The sequence below is a fragment of the Engystomops pustulosus genome, chromosome 4, assembly GCF_040894005.1.
Source record: "Engystomops pustulosus chromosome 4, aEngPut4.maternal, whole genome shotgun sequence".
Lineage (NCBI taxonomy): Eukaryota > Metazoa > Chordata > Amphibia > Anura > Leptodactylidae > Engystomops > Engystomops pustulosus.
This window is the reverse complement of record NC_092414.1, coordinates 53059931-53084046: the sequence shown is the minus strand read 5'-3', so window position 1 is coordinate 53084046 and position 24116 is coordinate 53059931. Positions and strand designations below refer to the sequence as shown.

Sequence of the window (24116 nt, the reverse complement as noted above, 5' to 3'; positions counted from 1 at the left end):
ATTCTGCATATTAATGTGGCCCTGAATTGTTACCTTCCAGACTTGAAATATGAAGTGATATTTTGATTCACCTATAGACATACAGCTTCCACTGCTACATAAGGTCCTGTGCTGTCGAGTCCCCCCACCAATAAAAGGGGTTGTCAAGGATTTTATATTGATAGTCGTTGACCTGTTGACCTAGGCCATCAATAACTGATCAGTGAGAGGCCACCACCCATCCGTTACACCAATCAGTTTTTTGGGTCTCTGTTTGAATGTAATAAACACATTACATATAACTGTAAGCAGATAGTTCTAAGTTCTGTGTAAGAACAGTTTATCAGTGTAAGTATTGGAAGTAGGCTCTCTTATCGATCAGATATCGATGGTCTGTATGTAACCTTTAGGTCTGTTACCAACAAGTGAATTTGATGCATGCATATCCGACCCGAATGCTCGTAAACCGGGCCTTAACTGACATGCTAAATTCAAGTCCAGTTTATGAGGAGGTTCCATCAAGAACACAATGCTAGTTTTATATGATTTGCATCCATTGAATTCACTCATGGGGAAATAGCCCTTAATCTTAGCATTCTCTACAACTTCACTTTTGGGATTTTTGCATCTATCTTTTGGGCTGAAAAATATACACCACTTACAAGACTCACTAAAATTGGTTAAATAAATATGATTTCCTTGTTTTGGCAAAGGTATCTGTCTAAAGGGATAGATAGCTGTCTAAATGGAAGTGTTAGAAACAGATTTCATGTCCGTCACAAGCAGACTGATCTGAATGACTAAATTCCGATGGTCAGATGACTAAATTGGATATTGCCCAAAATGTCAAGGTTAGTTGGCTGCTCCCAGGATATATTAGTTAGTACCTACTGAAAATTATTTAAATAGAAACAAATGAAATCATGAAACATTTATGGACGCTAAACTTAGATGTGCATGGGGACGAAAGCTGTTTTATCTGATCTGAACCTGCAGAGGAGATTCTGGAGCACAAATTTCTAAAAATAATCTACTATGATAACACTATGATAGATAGACTATAATGTGCTGTACTACATAGTGCTTTACTGTTCATTGGATATTGGGGATTTTGGCACTACAGTGACTGCTGCCGAAAGATCAACCAGGTACCCAAAAGCATCAGAAGTCGGACATTCTCTAATGAAAGAAGATTTCCTAGTCTGATAACTATTACCCTGTTTCCCCTAAAATAAGACATCCCCCGAAAATAAGACCTAGTACAATTTTGTTCAGGCTTAAAAATTATAAGGCCTCCCCTGAAAATAAGACCTAGCGGCCGTCATTGCTACAGCTCCCCCCACGCCATACATGAGTATTAGGAAATCTGTTAGATGCTGCAGAAGGTTGTGACATGGGGAAGAATTCATGTAAGTAAATCACTGGCTGTTGTGCCTCAAATGTGATACCAGCAGCTTCCAGAATAAGGAGGGGTCATTTACGGAAAGTGCTTTTACTAAACATGAGAGATTGGGGCCAATGAATCTAATAAATACAATGATTCTAAGAAATACACCATGAAATTCAGAGTTTAGAGAGTTATAAGGATGTTAGAGAAATAGATTTTTTTGTTCACCAATAAATGTAAATTCTTGTTCATGGAAAAATAAGAATACCCTGAAAATAAGACCTAGTGCCTCTTTAGGAGCAAAAATTAATATAAGACACTGTCTTATTTTTGGGGAAACAGGGTATCTTGTAAAATCATGTGGACCACCAAAGGACATCTTTGGGGGTCCCGAAACAGGTTGAAGCTATTGTATTGTCAATCTCTGCTGCTACCGTGATCTGCAATATTATGTGTAGATGTACTAAATGGCCTACTTTTACTAAAAAATGCAAGATGAAGTAAAACTCTTGTCAGAAGACATTCACAGTTTTTTATGTTGTTAGGTCCCAATCCTCAACTTAATTAAGAAAGTCTACCTTACAGATTTTACTTTAACCTTTATTTCTAAAAATATCGCTGTTCAAATACACTGGTATCTTACTATGATCAGAACAATACAAGACTTTCAGAAGTGATATCCCTATAAACTTAAACACTATAAACTTAAAATGCTCTTTCTTTTTCATTGCCAACATTCCACGATGATTCATTTCTTAATCTTAATTTATATCAGTGGGAGTTCTGTTTTGATACAGAGCTCCAAATCCTCTACACAGACATAAAAGCAAGTCATCCCCAGGGAAGCTTAGGCGCTTGTGGCATTTATTATTTTGTTCAATGTAAAAATTAATAAAGCAAAATAAGTTGAATGACAAAAACGCTGACATTTGAACTTTTTTTTACTATTTTGACTCCATTCACATGAGGACAGGTACTTCAGGAGTTTCAGTAATAGAGAGAGTTCATGTTCAGCCATACTAATAGAAATCCCATTCAATTTGTAAGAGACCCTTCATGAATCTAAAACTTTTAGGAGACTCCAGCAGCCATTTATGCATGTAATGTAACAATTAGGTTTGAGACTATTTCTAGATATTTTCACAAATTTTTGTTAGATTTAAAGAAATACTTAATGTAACACTTACTTATAATACAGAGGTAAATGAAGCATCCCCTACAAATTGGGCATTTAACTACAAATATGAATTATTCTAATATGATTGTTTTTGATTGTTCTCACATACACGTCTGCTTCTAAGTGTCCAACACTTAGGGAGAGATTTTTGAAGCTGTCTTGGCCTAATTCTGGAGTAGTTTGCACCAAACAACTTGTGCCACATTTATTAAAGATCTTTTTTTTAAAAACATTTTATTTGATTTTTAACAAACAAAAATAGAAACAATACATGTACTTTTCACTGCGTTTAACCCCATAATTTTTGGCCAAAGCCGAAAATGGCACTTTTTTGCCATTTAAAAAAAAATTTTAAATTCTGTAAAAAGCGATCAAAAGGTCGTACAGTCCTAAACATGATAACGTCATCAAAATCCACACCAAAGTGCAAAAAGTTATTAGCGTCAGAAGATGGCAAAATCACGCCCAATTTTTTTGTACAGGAGGTTTTAAGGAGGTTGTAAATGTATGAAAACATTCTAAAACCTATACAAATTTGGTATCCCCGTAATGGTACCGACCCAAAGAATAAAGTAGAGCTGTCATTTGGGGTGTAGAGTGAAATTTGTAAAATCCAAGCCCACAAGAATACGGCACAATTTATTTTACCAATTTCACTGCATTTGGATTTTTTTTCCCGCTTCCCAGCTAACGGCATGGAATATTAAATACCACCATTTTGAAGTGTACCGGTAATTTGTTACAGAGAAAACAAGCCATCACACAGCTCTGTACATGGAAAAATAAAAAAAGTTATAGTTTTTTGAAGGTGGGGAGTGAAAAATAAAAACGAAAAAGTTTTTGCGGCGTTAAAGGGTTACAACCACATTCTAGCTCATTGCAAAGGTGCTCTGGCACTAGATACAAATTATAGTGCAGTCAAAGTTCTTCCCAGCAGACGGGAGTTATCTGCTCCGTCTTAATTTCAGATATGTCATGTGACCAGCAGCCCCACTCTCCAAATGAGACAGTTTCATCATGTGTTCTTATGAGGTTCACATTCAGGATCTTATATAAATAAATGGATAGAATGACTTCTTCGCATAAGAAGAAGTGCCAGTCAAACAAGGTCATTTATTTGTAGTCAGGGAATTTGTGCCTTTTTGTGCTTTTGGACTTGTTTCTTGTATCTTAGAGGGTGATATATCAGGCTTGGTTTGTTTGTGACTTTTTTCAAAAAAGTCCTGCAACCCTCATCAAACCTTTAGCTTAGACCTGGGCAGGACTGGAGTTTATTTGCACCAAAATTGTGCCATTTTACCACAAATTACAGCAAAATTGTGACTTTTGAACATGTCCACATCTGGATTGTTAAGGTTCTGGCCCAGCTAACTTTTCCAGGCTAGTGGAAAAGTCGCAAATATGCCAAAAATATACAAAAAAAAGTTGCAGGTATAATGGAAAAAAAGGAAATGATCAAGCTTCAAAGCTGTAAGTCAGAGCTAAGGACCATAATAGAGTGGATAATTTAGATATACAGCCACTTGTAAGAAGACCATTATTATAAATGACATCATCTCCTTTATTAATGGTCCACAGAGTGTTTTTCTGTTTGCTTTTTCATTTGTGAAACAAAGATAGCAAAACAAATGATGAACTAGGAATGGAAAGTGTAAGCCATGTGCTCTTGTCAGCTGTGTATAACCTCAAAAATGGTCTCCTGAACATGAACACTCCAAAAATTTTGTAGAAAGCCAACACCGCAGCAGCTGTTTGTAGCTACATAATGGTTATCAACTCCATATTGATGCCTATGGATTTAGGTAGCATGTCATAAAAGCTCCTGTAGGTGTTATACAAATCTTCCCCAAAACTTTGTTCCTACTGTGTAAAACATTTTAACAATATTGGGTTACTTAAATTGGGTTGGAATATATACGACATTCAAGTCAGCAAGAATACTGGGAAAACGCTATAGACAATCGTCAGTGAGTAATGGCTCTTATTATCAAAACCTTGTATGTGCCAATGAGCTAGATTGAAACTAATTGAATTTCTCTGGAAATCACTTCATAGACTGTAACCCTTTTCTGTTTAATTGAATTTTTCTTGTAAACTTTACTTAAACGACCACACCAGTATTTTTGTTGACCTTGTTAAAGGCATTTCTGCTTGTTCTTAAAGATTATCTGTCATCCTCGCCAGTTTTTAAAACACACCAGTTTTTAAATTATAAGACCCTGATCTTTTATGAGGTGTCATTATTTTTCCCTTCTTCATAGCTGTTTGAGGGCTTGTTTTTACTAGTCAAGTTGCATTTTTAAAGGCTTTATTTATGGTGCAATTTTTGAAGGAATATATGGAAAATGTATTTTTACCACTTAATTTAGCATTTTACATTTATAGTCTAATGCAATAGAAATTACATGATAACTTTATTCTCTACGTTTATAGGTTTCGGGAGATACCACATTTGTACTGCTTTAAAAAAAAAAATATATATATATATATATATATATATATATATATATATATATATATATATATATATATTTCCCTTTTGCACAATTAAAATACTCAACAAAATTATAATTTTTTTTCGTCAGATTTAAAAATGTTAGCTTATTGGACACTGGTGATGTGGCCTGCAAAGTGTAATGGAATAGTTTATACACTGATGAACAAAAGGGTAACTATGTTTAGGCTCCATGTCTCACCATCCACTACTTTGTCTAAAATATGACGGAAGTCTCATTTTCAATCTTCTGTTGTCTAATACGTAAATTTAAATGGTGTCTGTTTGAAATATATATTATGCAGATTATTTAACTACTTCACCATATATACTCGAGTATAAGCCAAACCGAGTGTAAGCCGAGGCCCCTAATTTTAACACAAAAAACTGTGAAAAACTCATGCCCCCAGTATATAGCCAGAAGTCCCTGGCCCCAGTATAAATCCAGTCCTTTGCCCCAGTATATGTCCAGTACCCCTTTCCCCCAGTATATAGCCAGCAGCCCCTGCCCCCCAGTATATAGCCTGATTTCCCTCCCCCCAGTATATAGCCTGCAGCCCCTGCCCACCCACTATATAGCCTGCAGCACCTGCCCCTAGTATATAGCCATCAGACCCTGCTCCCACAGTATATAGCCATCAGCCACTGCCCCCAGTATATAGCCTGCTTCTCCTTTCCCTAAAATATAGATATCAGCCCCTGTCCCCCCCATTATATAGCCTGGTTCCCCCTGCCCCTAGTATATAGCCATCAGCCCCTGCCCCAGCATTATATAGCCAGCAACCTGCCCCCCCTATATATATCCTGTAGCCCCCTCCTTGAGATATACTCAGCCTATAAGGAAAAAAATGTGTACTCACCTTCCGCTGCCCAAAGTGTGTGGGCGATGGCGGCGCACACATTAGAATGTCAGCGAGCGTCTGACATCATAATGGGCGTGACTGACTGTGCGCCGACATGGAGCTGATGCCGAAGCTTCGATGTACAGAAGAGGACTTTCTGGAGGGTCGTCAGTAGGTGAGTACACAGTTTTTTAAATAGACTCGAGTATAAGCCGAGTTTTGATTTTTCAGCACATTTTTTGTGCTGAAAAACTCGTTTTATACTCAAGTATATATAGTAATTGTAAATTATAGTCTTTATTATTTTGGTAGTATTTTATAAATCTATCTTTTTGCTTTTAAAGCTGCCTGATTCTTCTTGGCATAATCTCAAATTCATGCAGGTCTAGTCTGACATCTGAATCCAGATCTCTTCTACATGTTCCCGATGTTGGTACATGCAGGTCTTCTCACTAAGCTACCTATTCAACTCTTTCCACAAATTTTTAATTGGCTTGAGGACCGGGGAATGTTGCAGCCAAACCAGCAACTCTTCATTGTCATTGGACCATTTCTTTTTTTATCATCTCGTTGTATGCTTTGGGTTGTTGTTCGGCTTGTTGTCATTTTTATACCCACAGTTTACGAGTCTATGAAGTATCTCATGCAGTATGGTACTCGCATATAGCTCACCTTAGAGATCACCATAAAATGTGGACAAGTATCCAACACCTTTGTGTGTGAATCAACTGGCTTCCTCCACATAGTTTAACAGTTACTTTAACTTCTAGATCTGTTCCATTGATCCATTTCCCCCCTTGATTCTGTCAGGCCCATTTGCACCCATCAGAACCCAGACTAACTTTCATATCTTCGCTCCAAATCACCCATTTCCATTTTTCTACTGTCCACTTTGAAGCTGGAGTTCTGCGCATGCGCAGCAGCTGATTCTTCGCAGACAAGTGCGTGGAAGTACAGTGACCTGAGCTTGTCACTGAAGCCGGAGCTACTATGCATGCGTGGAACTCTGGCTTCACAGATGAGTGTGTGCATATACAGCGAGCTGCATGCTGAAGAGAAGCCGTAGATGGGAGTGAAAGAGGCTAATGGGGCGTGGAGTAGCCTTAACTCCTGCTCCACTGCGCAGCTACTCCAGTAGCCTCTCAAGAAAATTTATATAAGATGACATTTTTATTAAATTCTGAGGCACTGAAATTTTTATTGAAAAAGGACACGGCTGCCATAGATTACAGGAACCTGCTACCGGATTTATCTTATTAGGTAGATCCATGATGGTAGGTTTTGACAGGGCACTATTATTCCCTTCAGGTGCACATTTTTTTCTATCTTGTTGGACACAGTTCAGCCGCGACATAAAACTGGCAAAGACGCTTCTTAAATACATGTGCAAGCTTAATGATGTTCTCTTTAGTGATAGAAATAGATTTTAGCCATTATTACCCTATTGCTCGTCAGTTTATGATGTCTGATGAAGAAACAATGGCGATCACGTGACTATGTCATGATTAGCCAAAACTGGAGTGTTTCAGTAATCACAATTATATTATACAATTGATCAGTAGGTAAGGGCTTATTAGTAGATTGGCAAATAAAAAGACCTGCTTAGGTAATATATTTACTTTGAAAATCCATGTCAGATTCTAAAAAGAGAATTTTATAAGTTCCACTAGAAACTTGACTCATAAAATACTCATAAAATTATACAGTCACCCTGACATTTTCGCCAGAAGATCTATTTAATAAGGTATGCATATAAAAACTTGTTGGCGAATCTCTAATATAGCCAGTTTTAGTATCATGATTAAAAAGTGCCACATAACACATGAATAGTTGATATTATCCATGGTTTCTGGCACTCAGGGAGTTAATGTTAGAGAACAGGCAGCACTTGTTCATTATAATTATCTTTTCTCTAATTGCAAATGCTAAAAGGGGGTGATTATTACGGAAATGAATGCAGCTCCAGTTGATATTTACAGTTCTTTTCTAGATTGCAATTTTGTTTGCAGAACATTTCGAAGTACACAGACATTTCACATGCTTTGGCTAATATAGGATTCGTAATATGCGTTTGCACGACGCTCTATTGAAATACAACCGCATAGCAATTTTCTAATATAGCCGAGAAACTGTAAACACTTCACATCCAGCCCCTTCCATCGGCCAAAGACGTCTCCACTTCTTAATTAGTATTTCCAAATCGTAGATAGAATTGTACAACCATAAAAAGGAGAGAGCTTCAAAAAGCCTATCATTGTGTGTAGTGCCGTACATGAAGGAGAACAAATATCTGTAATGTAGTCTCACTCCATTATAACAAAGAGTTTTCATAATAGATTATGTTCACTCTCATGTGTACGTTTGACAGATAAAGAATTCTCTAAGATAAGAGACATCAAACACATTGCAGAAAATAAACAAGATTATTGTGTCTGGATAGCTCAGCAGGCCGCTATATGTATTAGCTCGTCGTTTAACAAATGGAGCTTTGCATGAAGAGCATTTATACACATTTATTCAGAATCTAGAATTGTTTATTATCTGTCACATGCTGTGTTGAGCAGCAAATTCACATAAGCAGCAGAAATTCGGCAGTGTTGCTCCAATGTTTTAATCATTTTCAAGATATTTGTTAAGTTATTCACAGTTTTAGATTTTATTTGGGCATAAAAGTGGATTTTACCACAATAGGGAATGTCTGATAGTTGGGGGTCCTAGTGCTCTATTAGGTAGCGTTGGGATTAATAATAATCAAGGACTCTGCAGGCTGTATAAAATATAAGGACTGCTATAAGGGGAGATTTCTACGGGGCCCATTGTCCAAACATGAGATGCAGACTATCACTATGAGGACCATGTAACTTAGCATGGCCCAATTTAACTGATTATTAAATTATTCTTAGTCTTTGACATCAATGTTTTTGTTTTCCTTATACTGTGATTATGGTTTAGGTAATATCATGCTGAGCCTAAGACATCACTATTTTCACTAAACCTGTCCTGTGACATTATGTATATTACATGCATGCAAAGTACTGTATTTTTGGGACTATAAAAACCTGCACAAAAAACCCATTGACTTTCTTAGAAATCGAAGGTGCGCCTTATAGTCCAGTGCACATTATATATAAACTGTACTTATAGACAACAGCTGCCTTGAACTTTGCACAGGTCTGCCACCTGCTGGTCATTGATGGTGCGCCTTATAATCCAGTGCACCTTATAGTCCGAAAAAAATAGGGTAACAACACTGTATTCATTATCCCTTTGCTGTTACTATATTCAATTTTCTTGCTTCATGACATCACAAGGTGCAAGAACTGTGAACTAGTTAAACCAAAAAAAATATTTCTTTACTTTCTCAGCCTGCTGTTGTAGATAGTCATGAAGGCCATTAAATCAATTTTGCTATGGTAACCTAAAGTAACCTGCTTTGCTCCTAAGTGCCAAAGTGAGTAAAGCAGTGCCTTCCCCGTGTAGAGCTTGTTTGTTAGAGTGGTCCAGATCTGGAGCTAGCCTAGCTGCTATCATTATGATAAAAACATCTACTACAGTCGGACTACCCCTTGTAAACCTCTTGCTATAATGCAAACAAAATATAAGTACAATGATGTAATCCATATAGCAGAGATTATTAAATGTTTTTTACTGTATAGGTCATAGTATCAGGGCAGATAAAGCTGGAAGAGAGGCAGGTCCATCAAGTCCAACCTCTGACTTTCATCAAATGTTTTCTTCCCAGAATATGTGAAATTTGTGTTCTCAAGAAAGTCATCCGGCCTCTCTTGTACATGAAGAATGTATCCACCATAACAATCTCCTGCGGCAGAGCATTAATCTCTGTCTGTAGCGTTAGTAGAACCTCCACTCCTTTAGTTGTGGAGAATTCCCCCTATCCTGGTCACAGACTCAGGTATGAGAAGATCTGTGGAGAGATCCTTGTACTGCTTGTTCAGTTGTTTGTACATTGTAATGAGGTTTCCCTTCAGCTGTCTTTTTTCCCTTCCAATTCCCCCAACAATCTTGGGTGCTCTCCTCTGCACCAGGTTCAGTTCTACTATCTCCTTTTTATACACTGGTGCCCAAAACTGTACATAATATTCCATGTGTGGTCTGACCAGGGATTTGTATAAGGGCAAAACTATGCCCTTATCATACGCATATATGCCTCTCTTGATATATCCCATACATAGATATGCCTTATTAACAGCCGCCTGGCTCTGGTCATTGAAATCAAATTTACCATCAGCTTCAATTTTACCAGGTAATTGACTGTTTAGAACATGATTTTACTATTTAGTTTCCATGGCCCAAGTGTGCTACCTTACATTTATCTACATTAAACCTCATTAGCCATTTCTCTACTAAATCTTCCCTATGTAAAGCACACCTGTCATCAGGTGTCTGTAACTAATTATGGCAGTAAAAGCACTGCAATCTGCCATCAGTAAGGCACTGGGGATACGGCTGTTCCTCCCACTCATGAATAAGCTGGATAGCTGAATATGATAATGATTTATTTGACCTCTCTCAGGTCATTTGCATACAGCTTAAGTACCTTATTGTAGAGTAATGTAGAGAAACAATGAAGGGAAAGGGTCAATGCTTTCCAATGGCAGTTTATGAAAATATATCTAGTTTTGGGGGTTAATTTGTTTGACAGATTCTCTTGAAGGTTATACTATCCACCTCTGTATTAATTACTTTACAGAGCTTAATATCATCTGCAAATATTGAACCTCTACTGCCTATTGAAACCCTCTCCATTTTCTCACAATGTTACTAAATAATAAAATAAAATACTCTCATCTTCTTGTACTATGAAAACCATGTTAGTCTACTGTGTTGGACTGTTCTCACATTATTATCTGTAATGGTATTTTATGTCATAACAGCAATTTCCCTATCCATTGTGCTTTTTTTCACCCCCTCTCTTTCCCTACATGCTCTTACTGCATACTTCATGTAATGCTGTTGTTTGACAAATTATGTTTTAATAAAGAATGTTAAAAGAAAAAGGAAGGGGGCCCAATGCTGACCCCTGTGGCACCGAACCTGTAACTTCAACCCAATCTGAGAATATGCTATTAATGATTACTCTCTGATCTTCACCACTAAGCCAATTGCCAACCCATATATATGCAGCTTTTCCCCAAGTCCAAGCAGTCTCATTTTATGTACCCACCTTTTGTGCGGTACAATATCAAATGCCTTGACAAGTCCAGATACAAACCATCCACAGTTTACCACAGATTCAGTCTAGAATTTACCTCCTAATATAAGCTAGTCAGGTTAATCTAAAAGGACCTATCCCTCACAAAACCATGCTGATTCTGGGTTATAAGGTTATGTGCATTGAGATATAGGATATCATCTCTAGCAAACCCCTCAAATATTTTCCCCACAACCAAAGTCCTGAATACTGAGACAAAATGCAGTATAAAGCAATTAATAGGGATCAAGAGATGTATACATTTACTAAAAAGTAAAAAGAAAACACCCAGCATCCCCTACTGTTTGTTCATTTGTTCTAAAGAGACAAGAAAAAACAATATGCCTGTGGGATCAGACTACACAAGTTTTGGTATTTGCTTTATGGAAACACATAAGTCTACATAAGAGCCGTAGACACAACACAATAAGATTTTTTTTAAGACTTATTATTTTCATTAGATGTGGTTGTGACATTTTACATTTATATAGATATTTTCATCTCCTATCTTGTGGTATTTCAGTAAGATATTCCATAATGTTGTACTTTGTGATATTCCTGCTCATGAGAATGCCAAGCCACCCCCGGTGCAGGGAATTGCAGCACAGCCCTATTAAGGGAATGGGGCTATGATGTTGTTTCCGGCACAGCAGGTAGCCAGGAATATCAAAGTACTATACTGTCAAACAACTGTATACAACTAGAATGACTGCTCTTTCATTCTCAGGATTGGTCTTGGCTGTGCCAGTCAGACCCCATGATCAGTAAGTGTAATCATGTTCTAGTGATATCCTAATACTTTACTATAATAGAAAGACCTTTGTATATGATATAACAAGCCCCCGAGACATCATAACAATGGAATAATCTCAAATCCGTTGGCATCAGAACAACATTTTTACCAGTGTGTTGTAGATTTCTATTGCAGATTATGCGCTGAAAATGATTAATGTATTTAGCAGTGAGGACACAAGTGTTAAAGCAAACCTGTCACCAGGTATGTAATTTTTAGTTGATGATAGGTTCCGATAGCCTTTGCTATGCTGATTTTAAAAATGTCTATGTCAGCATTCTGAATACTGCCACTACTTTATAAAACTTTATTTTGCATTACCTGGCTGCCAGCCAGCAGCGTGTTGTGAGTAGCGGTGAGGGAAGGAAGAGCAGGAGCCAGTCTGTTTGTCTCCTCTCCTCCACAATCACGCAGCTCCCTCCACTCCACCCCTATTTCTGTTATGTGCATTGAGCAGGCAGGTGAGGGCGATGGTGTGGTGGAGAGGGAGTATGCATGAGGAGACTGAGGCACTGGCACACAGGCTGCTGTAGCGCCCCTCCATCCTCCGGTAATCACCACACGCTCTTTACAGAGAGCCAGGTAATGTGAAATAAAGTTTTTTAAAGTTGTACCAGTATTCAGAATGCTGAAAAAGGTATTTTTAAAATCTGTTTAGCAAAGGCTATTGGAAGCGGTCACCAACTAAAAATTACATCCTTGGTGAAAGGTTCACTTTAATTCTATAAGTTGGGCACAGGGGTACTTGTATTTCAGAAAAGTGCACAAGGGTTTCTTAGTCAAAAGGAATCAGTGAATCCATGCTACTAGTCTGAAAGATTTACATGATCACATTTAATGACTATTAGACATAGTATTATAGTTTATTTATTTTGTAAACATTGACCAAATATGATAATTGTTAAATATTGGTAGCTCTTTAATGGGGATATGGTTTAGTGCAATCTTAGCTGTAAATATTGTCCTAACAGCAATAAATGCATTAAAAGAGGATTTATTACAATGGAGACACATAGATCTTAAAAAGAAATATTTTATTATTATTATAATGGATTTCTATTAAGTTGCTTCATTTTTCATTTTTGTTATATTCTAGAATAAATATATTTTGGTCTAGAAATTGTTCAATAAATCCAAAAGAGAATAGTGAGCACATACTGCACCCAGTGCACAGTAGATTGGGGTACACAGCCCGGACAGCATCTGTCTATGCAATATCTATATTCACTGAAGGAAATAGACTGAGTAAATACTTCAGACAGAGCTGCAGGACCCGTGGCTCATCAGAAATAGAACCACAAGCTGTAAAACAAAGATATTTGTAAGCTTCATTGACTCTGTTAATGATTGAATTACAGTAGCTGGGAACAAGGAAGGGTGGTCATAACCTAACCAGCATTACTGTGATAGGAATAATAATGTCACTAATTTGGCAGAATACTAATTTGTTAGAACAGAAACAAGCCAGACAATTGTAATTACAGTGAAAGGTCACCATCTAAAACTCCAACAATTCCTGCTCCGATGGCAAAATTCTAATTAGCCTTTTGGTATTATCATAATTGTGTTACAACTGCTTCGCCTATAAACTTGTCTCCTGTATAAATGGTGAATGCGTAGGGGGGCAGATGCTGTAATGTAATGTAAAGTGCACCGTACAATTACTGTTTTCCAATAAAGCTAATGAATGGTCTTTGTTTACGACAAATAGCATGGCTGAAGCTTTAAAGACGTCCCTTTCATCCAAGAATATGAGTCAAATAATTCTAAAATACCTGTAATAGTTCTAGAACATTGATCCCAATGCGTAATACGCTACCTGTAAATAATACATGCTGTGCTCTGACAAGTGCTACAGTTGTTTAGGTCTTGTCCAGTTCGGTAGAAGATACGCCTGTTTAAAAAAAAAATGATACTTCAATTAAAAAAAGTGAATAAAAAAGAAACATGTGGTATTCATAATATAATTAGTATTATTTATTTCATTTTTAGCTGCCAACAAAAGTGGTTAATCCCAGGAGGTGGGGGAGGTGCTCAGCTGCACACTGTGTGCCTGTGTCTCAGTCTCCTCCACACTCATCCAGCTTCCTCCCCACTTCCTGTCATGTGCTTTGAACATGCAGGGGGGATGAGGAGATTGCCTGGAGGAGAGGAAGAATGCGTGGGGAGACTGAGACACGGGCCACCATCAAAAGACAACAACCGATCATCAAGATGATACAGATGATCTATCTAGGTCCATATTGGGGTGGCCAACATGTGGAATTTATACCCAATGAGCTATATGGCACTGTTTAAAATATGTTTAGAATATTATCCATGTTTTCAGCTTCTAGAACATTACACATTTTTTTTCTGTGCCATAAAAACCACTAGCTCATAAATGTACAGTATTATTTAAGATGTTATTCTCAGCAGAAGATACAATATATAAGGTCTAGAGATCAGCAAGTCATCAAAGATTCACTTTCCAAAGATTCTTTTCAGGTTCAAATCTCTTCAGTCTGAACTGATGTTGTTCTAATTGTCTTGGAAATCTGTATATAACCACTACTTTACAACTAATATAATGGTTTTTCATGAATAGATCCTATCATAATAATTTAAAATGATTGATTTTTTTTTCTTCTTTCCCTCAACTGCCACCCTAAGCGCTGCCATGAATTGCATCAGTAGCCACCAGTTTTAAAGATTTGTTTGAAGTGAATCCGGAAAGATTCCTTTTTCTTTGGTGCCTTAAAATTCACAGATCTGTACCAAAGCTATGAACCATCTCTAATAAGGTTCAACACTTTTGAGTCATTATATATATTTATAAGATTTACATCTACATCCTGCCTGACAAGGAGGTATTAGGTTTTAACTACACACTAATTTAGTTTCTGTATATGTATAAAAAGTATCAAATAAGATCTAAAATAAAATCTATAATTAAAAGTATAAATGTAAAAGAAAATTCTCTTTTTATGAATCATAATTAGTGAGCAGACTGGAGCCGCAATGTTCGCCAGAAGTCTTGTGCTCAACCCATCGGTGCCAGGTTGTTAGCCATTCAAACGCCAACGGAAGTCAATGTAACACATGCGAGCTGGCACCTACTAGTGGAGTTACATGCTGCTATTAGAGGGAGGATTGGCGCTCCCTGATGACGTCATGGGGAGTGTCATTTTCCCTCTAAATGGCAGCATAGTGGCATGGTTTTGGCAGTGGTTTTTCTGTTAGCACCGATTAGGTGTTCCAGACCCAAACATATTTTTCAAGTTCGGGTTCAGTCAAACTTTACCAGAACTGAACTGGTCTACTCATCAATAATCATTTTGTATTTTATTTTTGCTATACAGTTTTTGTTTTTTTTCTTAATATTCTTCACTTAAATGTTCATTAAATGAAGATTATTTATTACTGATTTTTGAATCCTGTATAATGCTCCACTATTTCAGGCCCTACATCAGCCATAACGCAGTGTGACAGCGTTATCTAGTGCTCATGTAGGCTAGGGCTTTTATTAGTGGATCATGAACTACAGTATGCAGGCTAGCTGCTATAATATATTTACTACATTGCACATCTCCCTTACCTCCCTCCCATAGCAACATTACATTATATAACTTGCTCACCAGTACTGATATTCATAAAGCAGTAGGAACAAGAAATAATTATTGTATTATTTTTTGAAACATCATATTCCTGTTTGTCTGTTCTTCTCGCTCATGGGGCTCCTCCCCTCTCACCTCCCCAACCTATAATAGGCCCATGTAAGCTGATCCTCCCGTAACTTGACAGTCCATTTCGGATGACCCAGATGACATTCAGAGGATATTAGTTTGAGTAGGAGACAGGGAGGAAAAGAGCCTTATAAGCAAATTTAAGTATAAGATATATAAAAAAGTTTCTTATATTCACTTGATTTATGCAAAAGTAAGCAACCATTTAAAAAAAATATACTGTACCCTTCACTAAATGCTCTGGCCTTTTCCAAGTCTTGAATTACATTCAGAAGCATCTTAATCTTCTCTTGGTTTGACTGCAAGGACTCTTCTACAGTTTGTAGTTTACCTTGTAGAGAACAAAACTGGCCATGTGCCTTGTGTCCCGGGTTTGTCAATTTGCTGTCATTATTTCCACCATGTTGTATATCAGTCTTTGGCAAGCTAGATGTACTTTTTGTGCAACCATTGGTCTCAGTGGTGTTTCTCTGTGATCCAGTTATGTCAGCTACTTTAGCATGTAATCCATCAAGATTTGTAAATGATGTCCGTTCACGACTGTCATTAAGTTGAACAGCAGAATCTTGAAATTTTACTATTTTATTAGTCTGCTGGTGTTCTGAGTGAAAGCAGTATGATAGATTGCTGCTAAAGGATGGGGATAAAGTTAAAATCCTTTTACATTCAAGGTTAGGTTTTTTTGGTAACACCTCATTTTCTTTCAATGGACCGAAAAGCTCTTCTTGTTTTGTATTGTCACATGTGTTGATCTGGTCTACACCTGGTGAAGCCTGTGAGATGTCTAAATGGCTTTTTACAAAACATTCCAAAGGAATTTCAAAAGTTTTTATCTTTTGCTGATCAGTATTTTTCTTTTCCGTTTCTTCTAATAGGTTCTTCATCGAGTTATCTGGTACTTGGATTGAGGCATTAGCCTGCTCAAGCATTTTAATAAATTGAAGTCCTGAGCACTCACTTATAGGTCCATTACTTTGTGCTTTAGTTTCAGTATGTGATAATGTAGAAGATCTTCTGACCTGTTTTAATCCTTCCTCAACTTGATCACTTATTCTTAGATGAGATATCTGGGTAGCCAAGTCATCATCAGATAGTTCCCCATTAACCTGGACACAACTAGACTCTGCAGACAGTATGCCTTTAGGCCTAGTGGCTTTTTTTGCCTTAAAGTTTGGAAAATGTTTCCTGAGACTAGGAGATGTCTGTATAGCAATATTTTGTAGTCCTTTCTGAGGATAAGCCAGCAAACACATTGGTCTGGTAAGGGATTTTTCAGCCTTTCCATTAACTAGAGAGGTGTTATCACAAGGCTTTGTATCTGATCCAACAAAGTCTGGTGCATCTTGGGTTGTGCTGTCCTCCTTAAATCTGACTTGCTGGGATTTGTTCTTACGGTGATTTGTTTGCTTTGTAGGATCTGAAGTGTCAAAGCTTTTTCGTTTTAGGAGCACAGGACGTACTTTCATTGTTTGTTGTTCCATTGAGTTGCAGGGTACGTTTTGTAGTGAACTTGCTTCTTTGCGACCCATTGCAGTAGGTCACTGAAGTTGGAAAATCTGTCCTGTGTTAATAACGTCCTTAGAACGGTTATTGGCAGCACCCATTGTTGAATGAATTTTCTTCGGTATTTCCAGACAAATCCTTGTAATGTTTTTGATTTTCTCATATAAACTACACTGGGGTAATTTGTTTTATTAGTAGTTGAACTAGTAGTTTAGTTAGTAATAGGGCTTTTGGGTTTACTCTTTTATATTCATACTATTTATATGTATGAATTACTTTAGAATCATGATGATTGTGTATGTACTTCACATAAACTTCTAAAACTCTTTTGGATCCAGTACAACCGCTACAATACATTGTGAATTGTTGACCATGATAGGATCTTACAGTTCAGTCACAAATAAAAAAAAACATCGAATGTTAATGTTTGTTGTTTCAGAATTCATTGCCCAAGAGATGTCCTGAAATACAAAATACAGCTTATTAGATTCTTCTTTTTAAAAACATTTTTTATTTTGTGGCATTTTAAGATTCTGACACAGAAGTACATGCAAGATAAAGGAAAAAGGATAGGGAATTATAAAGGAAAAATGGGTATCTTTGATTTACTGTTCTGCAAAAAAGCCTGTTCGTGCTGCATTCTGCAGAATATTTTTTCTCTTTCTCAAAGTTTACTTTATCCATATTCCAGTGGATTATTTATACATTGATTTTTTTGTTGTAGTTGGGGTGGCATTATTCCCAACAGCACCATGCTAGCCCAAATATGAAGTTTAATAATTTAAACAGTTTATAGCAGATGAGCCTTTTCAGCTAGAATATGGTTGGTTTACTGATTGTGTGAACTCATACTCAGATATTGCTTAATTTAAATGTAATGAATGATCAACATGTTTTATTGTTTGTCAGAGACGATAAAGAAAATGTGCCTGTGATAGAGGATCCTCAAACTGGTCATAGACATTGGGGCAAATTTATCAAGCTGTCTGAAAGTCAGAATATTTCTAGTTGCCCATGGCAACCAATCACAACTCAGCTTTCATTTTACCAGTGCTCATGAATATTTTAAAGGGGAGCTGTGATTGGTTGCCATGGGCAACTAGAAATATTCTGACTTTCAGACAGCTTGATAAATCTGCCCCATTATATCTGGCTTGGCCAACCAGCCTCTTGACAGAGTTTATAATTTGTCAGATAACATATGGATCACACTGTGTGGTTTCTCAAGAAGTTGGAGCTAAGGAAAGGATGTATGGGAATAGTATCAGTTTTTTATAAACACTTCCTCTTGCTCCTGATGGTGCTGATTGAAACTTCATAAATACTAGAGTAGATTTACTAGGGCTTGTATTCACTTTACACCAGCTCTATGCTAAAGGGGCAGGAACCGGCCAGGCAGACATGCTACAGCCAGTCACCAACGTAGGGACGGGACCTTCATCATATGCCAGTGCATGAGGCATGATGCGTATGATAAATGTCACCCTGTTTATTGCATAAAGAAACTCCAGAAATACAAACACAATCTCTGAAATCTCAATCAGAGCCATCTGGAGAAACAGGAATTTTTTGTAAACATCAGATACTCATTTCATAAATGTATAGGGCAAGGATAAACTTTTTACCAACAACCACCTAAAGGTTGTGGCTGGCTATAGACAATATACAGTACAAAACAAAAGTGAAAGAGCAATGAGAAGGCAAACACAGTTCATGCATAAATGTTACTAGACTGATCCCATTTTATTGCAAACTTTGACCCAAAAATAGGAAAACTGGCTTAAACTGCTTTGGTTCAGTTTGCTACACTAATGGGCAGTTTGCACCGGATAATCCAGTAGTGGCGCACACTCTTTAATTATACGGCACTCCTTTAGGTGCACAGTTTACTAAAGACAAAATGCAAAGGCAGCACAAAAGTGTCTCCAACAATAAATACAATTGCAAGCACAAAAGACATTCTTTTTATAGTATAAACTAAGACAAAAAACAAACACAGGCACAATAATATACTTGGGCCAATGAGTGCAGTACCATGTAATAATACTCAGTTCCTCTGTCTGTATCTTTCATAGCGGTACAGCATGTTACATTCCAGCAAAGTCATCCCAAAGCTAAAATCAATTTGTAAGCAGCAACGTTCACCCAGCAGACAGAAACTGTTATCAGCTATCAAAATCATTTCATAAGTTTAACAGACTATCATGTAATCTTGTAATTCAGAACTCTTGTAAAAATTCTGGCAATCCATTTGTCCAGTATAGGTGATGTTACCAGGGTGCAGTGCATGTCTATAGGTTCTCCTTTCACTTGGAGATCTAATCTGTAATAAGACATAATCTGCTAAATACTAAATGAGCACTTGTTTACGTGCTAAGATATACTCAAGTTACAGGTCACCATCGTCGGTTGACAGCAGAGACCACTCAGCTCTGCCCGAGGATTGAGTGTTGACAAACTTTGTCATATCGTGACAAACATAGTATTTTAGCCCTTCCTCCACCTCTCTCAGCCCATCAAAGCCAGTGTGATATGGCAGAGTGGCCAAGATGAGAGAAATAGCTGGGCAGTTAATCCCTTAGTGGATAGGCAGATGGTGATATTTACTATAGTGTTCGCCTAGATGGCATCATTGTAGCATGCCCGAATTACTTGATATTTTGAGTGTTTGACGATTGTGGATATAAACTACAGTACTTTGCAACAGATATATACTGTATAATATATATTATAAAGTAAAAACGATTAAGGCAGCATATCCGTTTGAAAGGTGTTTACTCACTCAAGGTGCAGGTGCAATGTTTCAGCCCCTCAATGGAGCTATTTTCAAACATGACAAACAATAGTTACAAAGGGGTATGTATTCACCCAAGAAGTGACATAATTAATTAACTGGATTAATCACAGATGTGAATTCAACATTGTGTCATTTACATAATGAAAAGTTTAAAATACATACACCGGTCATTAAGTGTTATACAATATATATAGTGATACACAATACAATTATGTATAATGATAATACTATTTATATACATATATGCTCCTGACGTTGCCCAGGATAGTAAATAATTGCTCTTAGCTAGAACAAAAATGAATGGGTTAACAAAAAATATTTTGTATGTATCTCTCTTTCTGACTGTCTGTCATGGACTGTCTCTCTCTCTGTCAAGGACTGTCTCTGTGTCTGTCTCTGGACTGTCTCTCTTTCTGTCATGGACTGTCTCTGGACTGACTGTCTCTATGTGACTGTTTCTGACTGTCTCTCTGTACATGACAGTTTCTGACTGTCTTTCTTTATGTGACTGTCTTGGGATGTCTGCCTTCTGTCAGTCTCTGGACTGCCTCTCTGTATGTAACTGTCTCTGACTCTCTCTCTTTATGTGACTGTATGTGACTGTCACTTTGCCTCTTACGGTCTCTCTGTAACTTGACCGACTCTGATTGTCTCTCTATTTGTATCTGACTGTTTCTCTGTAAGTGTGTGTATCTGACTGTCTCTCTGTCTTTCTGTATGTGACTGTCCTTGACTGTGACTCTGTCAGTCTCTCTGTACTCAACTGCCTCAGACTGTCTCTCTGTCTGTCTCTCTGGACTGTGTCTCTCTCTCTCTCTCTATCTGTCTGCCTCCCTCTATTCATCTTACCTTACACATAACCCTTTTATACTCATTGGGCCATATTTACTAAAACCTGTGAAAACTGCACTATATGCAGTTTGCCTGTGTGGTGTGCAGGGTGGGCCATTTCAGGATTTCTGGCGTCCGTTCTTCATGAATCTGACGCTCCATGCACTACCCCCACAGAGTGCATTAACTTTTTTTTGGTGCACCTTTAACAAATGGCTTGCGACACAATTCTTTCGGACTTTGCATGATAAATGCAGTGCATGGTCCAACTGAACACCGGAACGCCCATTTCACTGAAGAAATTTGTGTCACATGAAGAATAGTGCAATTCTCAAATACATGTGCAAGCAGTTTGTACTGAAAAGAACGTGTCAATGTTGGTCATTGCCTATAGTAACCAATCAAAGCTCTGAGTTCATATTAATGACCTATGGCAAAAGAGCAACCAATCAAGGTTCTGCTTCTAACTGCCACAGAAGGCAGCAGACAATGGCTCATGTATATGATGGTTAATAAAGTCTGTGACATCCCTTGCGACACAGAGAGCTTCTCTGCAAAATTTAATGATTGTAAACGCGACAGTGCAGATTCCTTTAGCGGACATTCACTCATACACATACACTCAGCTATATATATATATATATATATATATATATATATATTAGATATACATTTAATTATTTGTTCTATTAAGCCTGGTAAAATAATGCTTTCTTTGTATAACAAAAGAGCCAATCATAGAAATTATGTATTCAGCTAATAAAATGAGTGGTAGAGAGTAACATGGGCAGCAGATGGCAAATTACTTTCTTCATTTTTTTATTATTTTGTTAACAAAATATATTTTTCTGATACTATGTTTTAGTTATTTATTATTACCATCATTACAGTCTCTGGTATCAACTCATTTATACATGAAATACGGGAAGTTGTAGAATGTGGGTCCTAAATGCTTCCAGACCAATGTTCTTTCTTAAAATAACCTGAATATATTTTTCTTTCATTTCCTTTCTAGTGGTTGGTCTCACTGTTGGAGTTTTTTTTATAATCGGATAAGCCGCAGCTGGCTCTAATATGTTGATTATCTGATTAGAATGTGATGACTGCTGCGTGACAAAATTAAAGGAAAAATGTTGCAGGGAGGCAATTAGGAATATTACACTATACTCATTTTTTTTTTTTTAAATGAATAGCATTTTGCTTGTATTATGTTAATACTGGTTACATTTAATTATTGCACCAGGACATATACCTAAAAGTGTACACTTGTCCAGGCAACCCGTCACAAAAAATTGTGTTTAGAATAAATACATTTTTTTTTTTTACTAAATGCAAATTACATAAAACACTCTCCTATGCTATTTTATTTTTGTTTTGGTAAATTATGGACATTCTCCTACATGTCCAGATGGAGGCCAAAAGGACACACTTTCAATCTCTACTGGGATAACCCTAGGACAAAACACCACACCAAAACAAAACACCAGATTCTGTATCGTTAGGGCTTACAAGATATGGTCACCTTGGAGGCAGTGCATCAAACCCCACTCTTAGTGCCCCAACATCCTTGCCAGGGATAGGCCACACATTAGATATCCGGTTTAGTGTCTATTGATGCAAATTGTACTTTGTAGTGATGTATTTTATGTCATACTATATCATTGGAATAGTATGATGTTACTCCATATTCTTATGTGTTTATTGGATAACAATAAAAACAATAAAAACAGAATTAATTATAAAATCACAAAGATGGAATACAAATGGAGTAAGAAATACAAGTATTGGAGGCATTATTCTATAAACACTTCTCGTCGGTTAATTCTAAGCACCAAGATTGTGCTTATCAACATTTGGATCATATTAGGCTCTATTTGGTATACTATTCTTTCTGTAAAATTCAAAAAGGCCCCTTTATAGTTTATGAAGTCTGTTGAGAATAACTGGTATCCTTTTTTACACTGCAAGTTGAGTATCCATCATGAGTCAGTTATAAATGGAGCCCACTCTTTCTCTGGTAGTAAACGGCCTGTATGTTATTGGTGTGTGAGGTCTACTCATATGCCAATGACCACAAAAAAGACTGCTTAAGATAAAAAATATGAGCAGAAATAGGACCTACTCTAGGTTTTGTAGCTCGGGCAGTCATTCCTTTCACACACAGGGTCATGGAAACCATAGGTTTCATGAGGGCCTAGTGGTGTACATGAGGGCCTAGTTGTATACATGAGGTCCTAGTTGTATACATGAGGTCCTAGTCTTTTATATTTTCAGACCTTTAGGCCTCTTGTTTTAGTAAATAGTTTTTTACACACATCAGTTTTTTTTTTCTCGCTGTGCATCTATGCGATGCTTGAAAAGTAGAGCATGTCATACTTTGATGCAACTCTGAGGAAATAAATGCTCATTCAAGTCCATGGGTGTGTGAAAAAAAACTGACAGCACGGGATGCATCCTGCACAAGTTTCAAGGAAGTAGAGAGCAGAGAGAATCTGAAATAGGTGAATTATGATTTGTACTAATTAAAGAACGCATTGGAGGAGATTTATGAATCTATTTACAACAGAATTCTGTCTTAGTTTGCACTAAAAAAACCTGTTTTCATGACATTTATAAAGGATTATAGACAGATTCTGCCTCTCCTACGATTAGCTCTACAAAAGAGGTGTGGCCTGCAAAAGGGGGCATGGCCTCGCACCAAAAAAGGTTCGTTCAACCAAAATACTTCTTACCTGACAGAATTTTGTCCTAGTTTTCTGGCGTAAAGTAAGCCAACTAATAGTAGGTGTACAGTACAACTAGACACTTTTATACTGAACCATATTTATCATCCAGTATCAGACACTTATATGGATCTAGTGCAGTATAAGACTGTCTAGTCTAACCCTGCACTGTTTAACCTTAGGACAATTTTTATAAGTCTGCCCCATTGTTGCATAGAATTTGAACTGAATTCTGAGTGAACTCAGAACAAAATTTGACCAAACTCTGAACACAATGGGGCACATTTACTAAGGGTCAGCGGACCGCATTTTCGTCCGGTTTCCCGACTTTTTCCGTTTTGCACTGCATTTATCCGGGGTTTCTGGGGCATGCAATCGGATTTTGGAACCGACTTTCATGCGACACAAATTGGGGGACGTGGCCCTCGGACAACCCGACTGATTCGGACTAAGTGCAGGATTTAACATTCAAAAATGTGTCGCAAGCCATGCACTTTCATGCACCAGGAAGAAGATTGTGAACTCCGGCGGACCTGAGCGGGGAAGCGACACATGCAGGATATTGGACGCACGATCTTATTGAATCGCAGCAGCTCCGAATCCTCGTCGGACAACGCGCCTTGGGGATGGGACTGGTAAGTAAATAAGCCCCA

General features: G+C 37.4%; 2 protein-coding genes across 4 annotated transcripts in view; one reads left to right on the top strand and one right to left on the bottom strand.

The window, feature by feature from the left end:
- Positions 1-24116, top strand: part of DOCK2 (dedicator of cytokinesis 2) — a 471688-nt gene that overhangs the window by 245110 nt on the left and 202462 nt on the right. The gene's annotated exons all lie outside the window — the stretch shown is intronic.
- The window catches only part of INSYN2B (inhibitory synaptic factor family member 2B), an 88948-nt gene that overhangs the window by 507 nt on the left and 64325 nt on the right, over positions 1-24116 (bottom strand). For both annotated transcript variants that reach the window (XM_072145915.1, XM_072145914.1), the window contains exons 2-3: positions 15835-17573; positions 13704-13778 (exon numbers count right to left, since the gene is read on the bottom strand). In XM_072145915.1, the coding sequence (XP_072002016.1) occupies positions 13704-13778; positions 15835-17138 (1379 nt within the window). In that variant the 5' untranslated portion in view covers positions 17139-17573. The remainder of the gene's footprint in view (positions 1-13703; positions 13779-15834; positions 17574-24116) is intronic.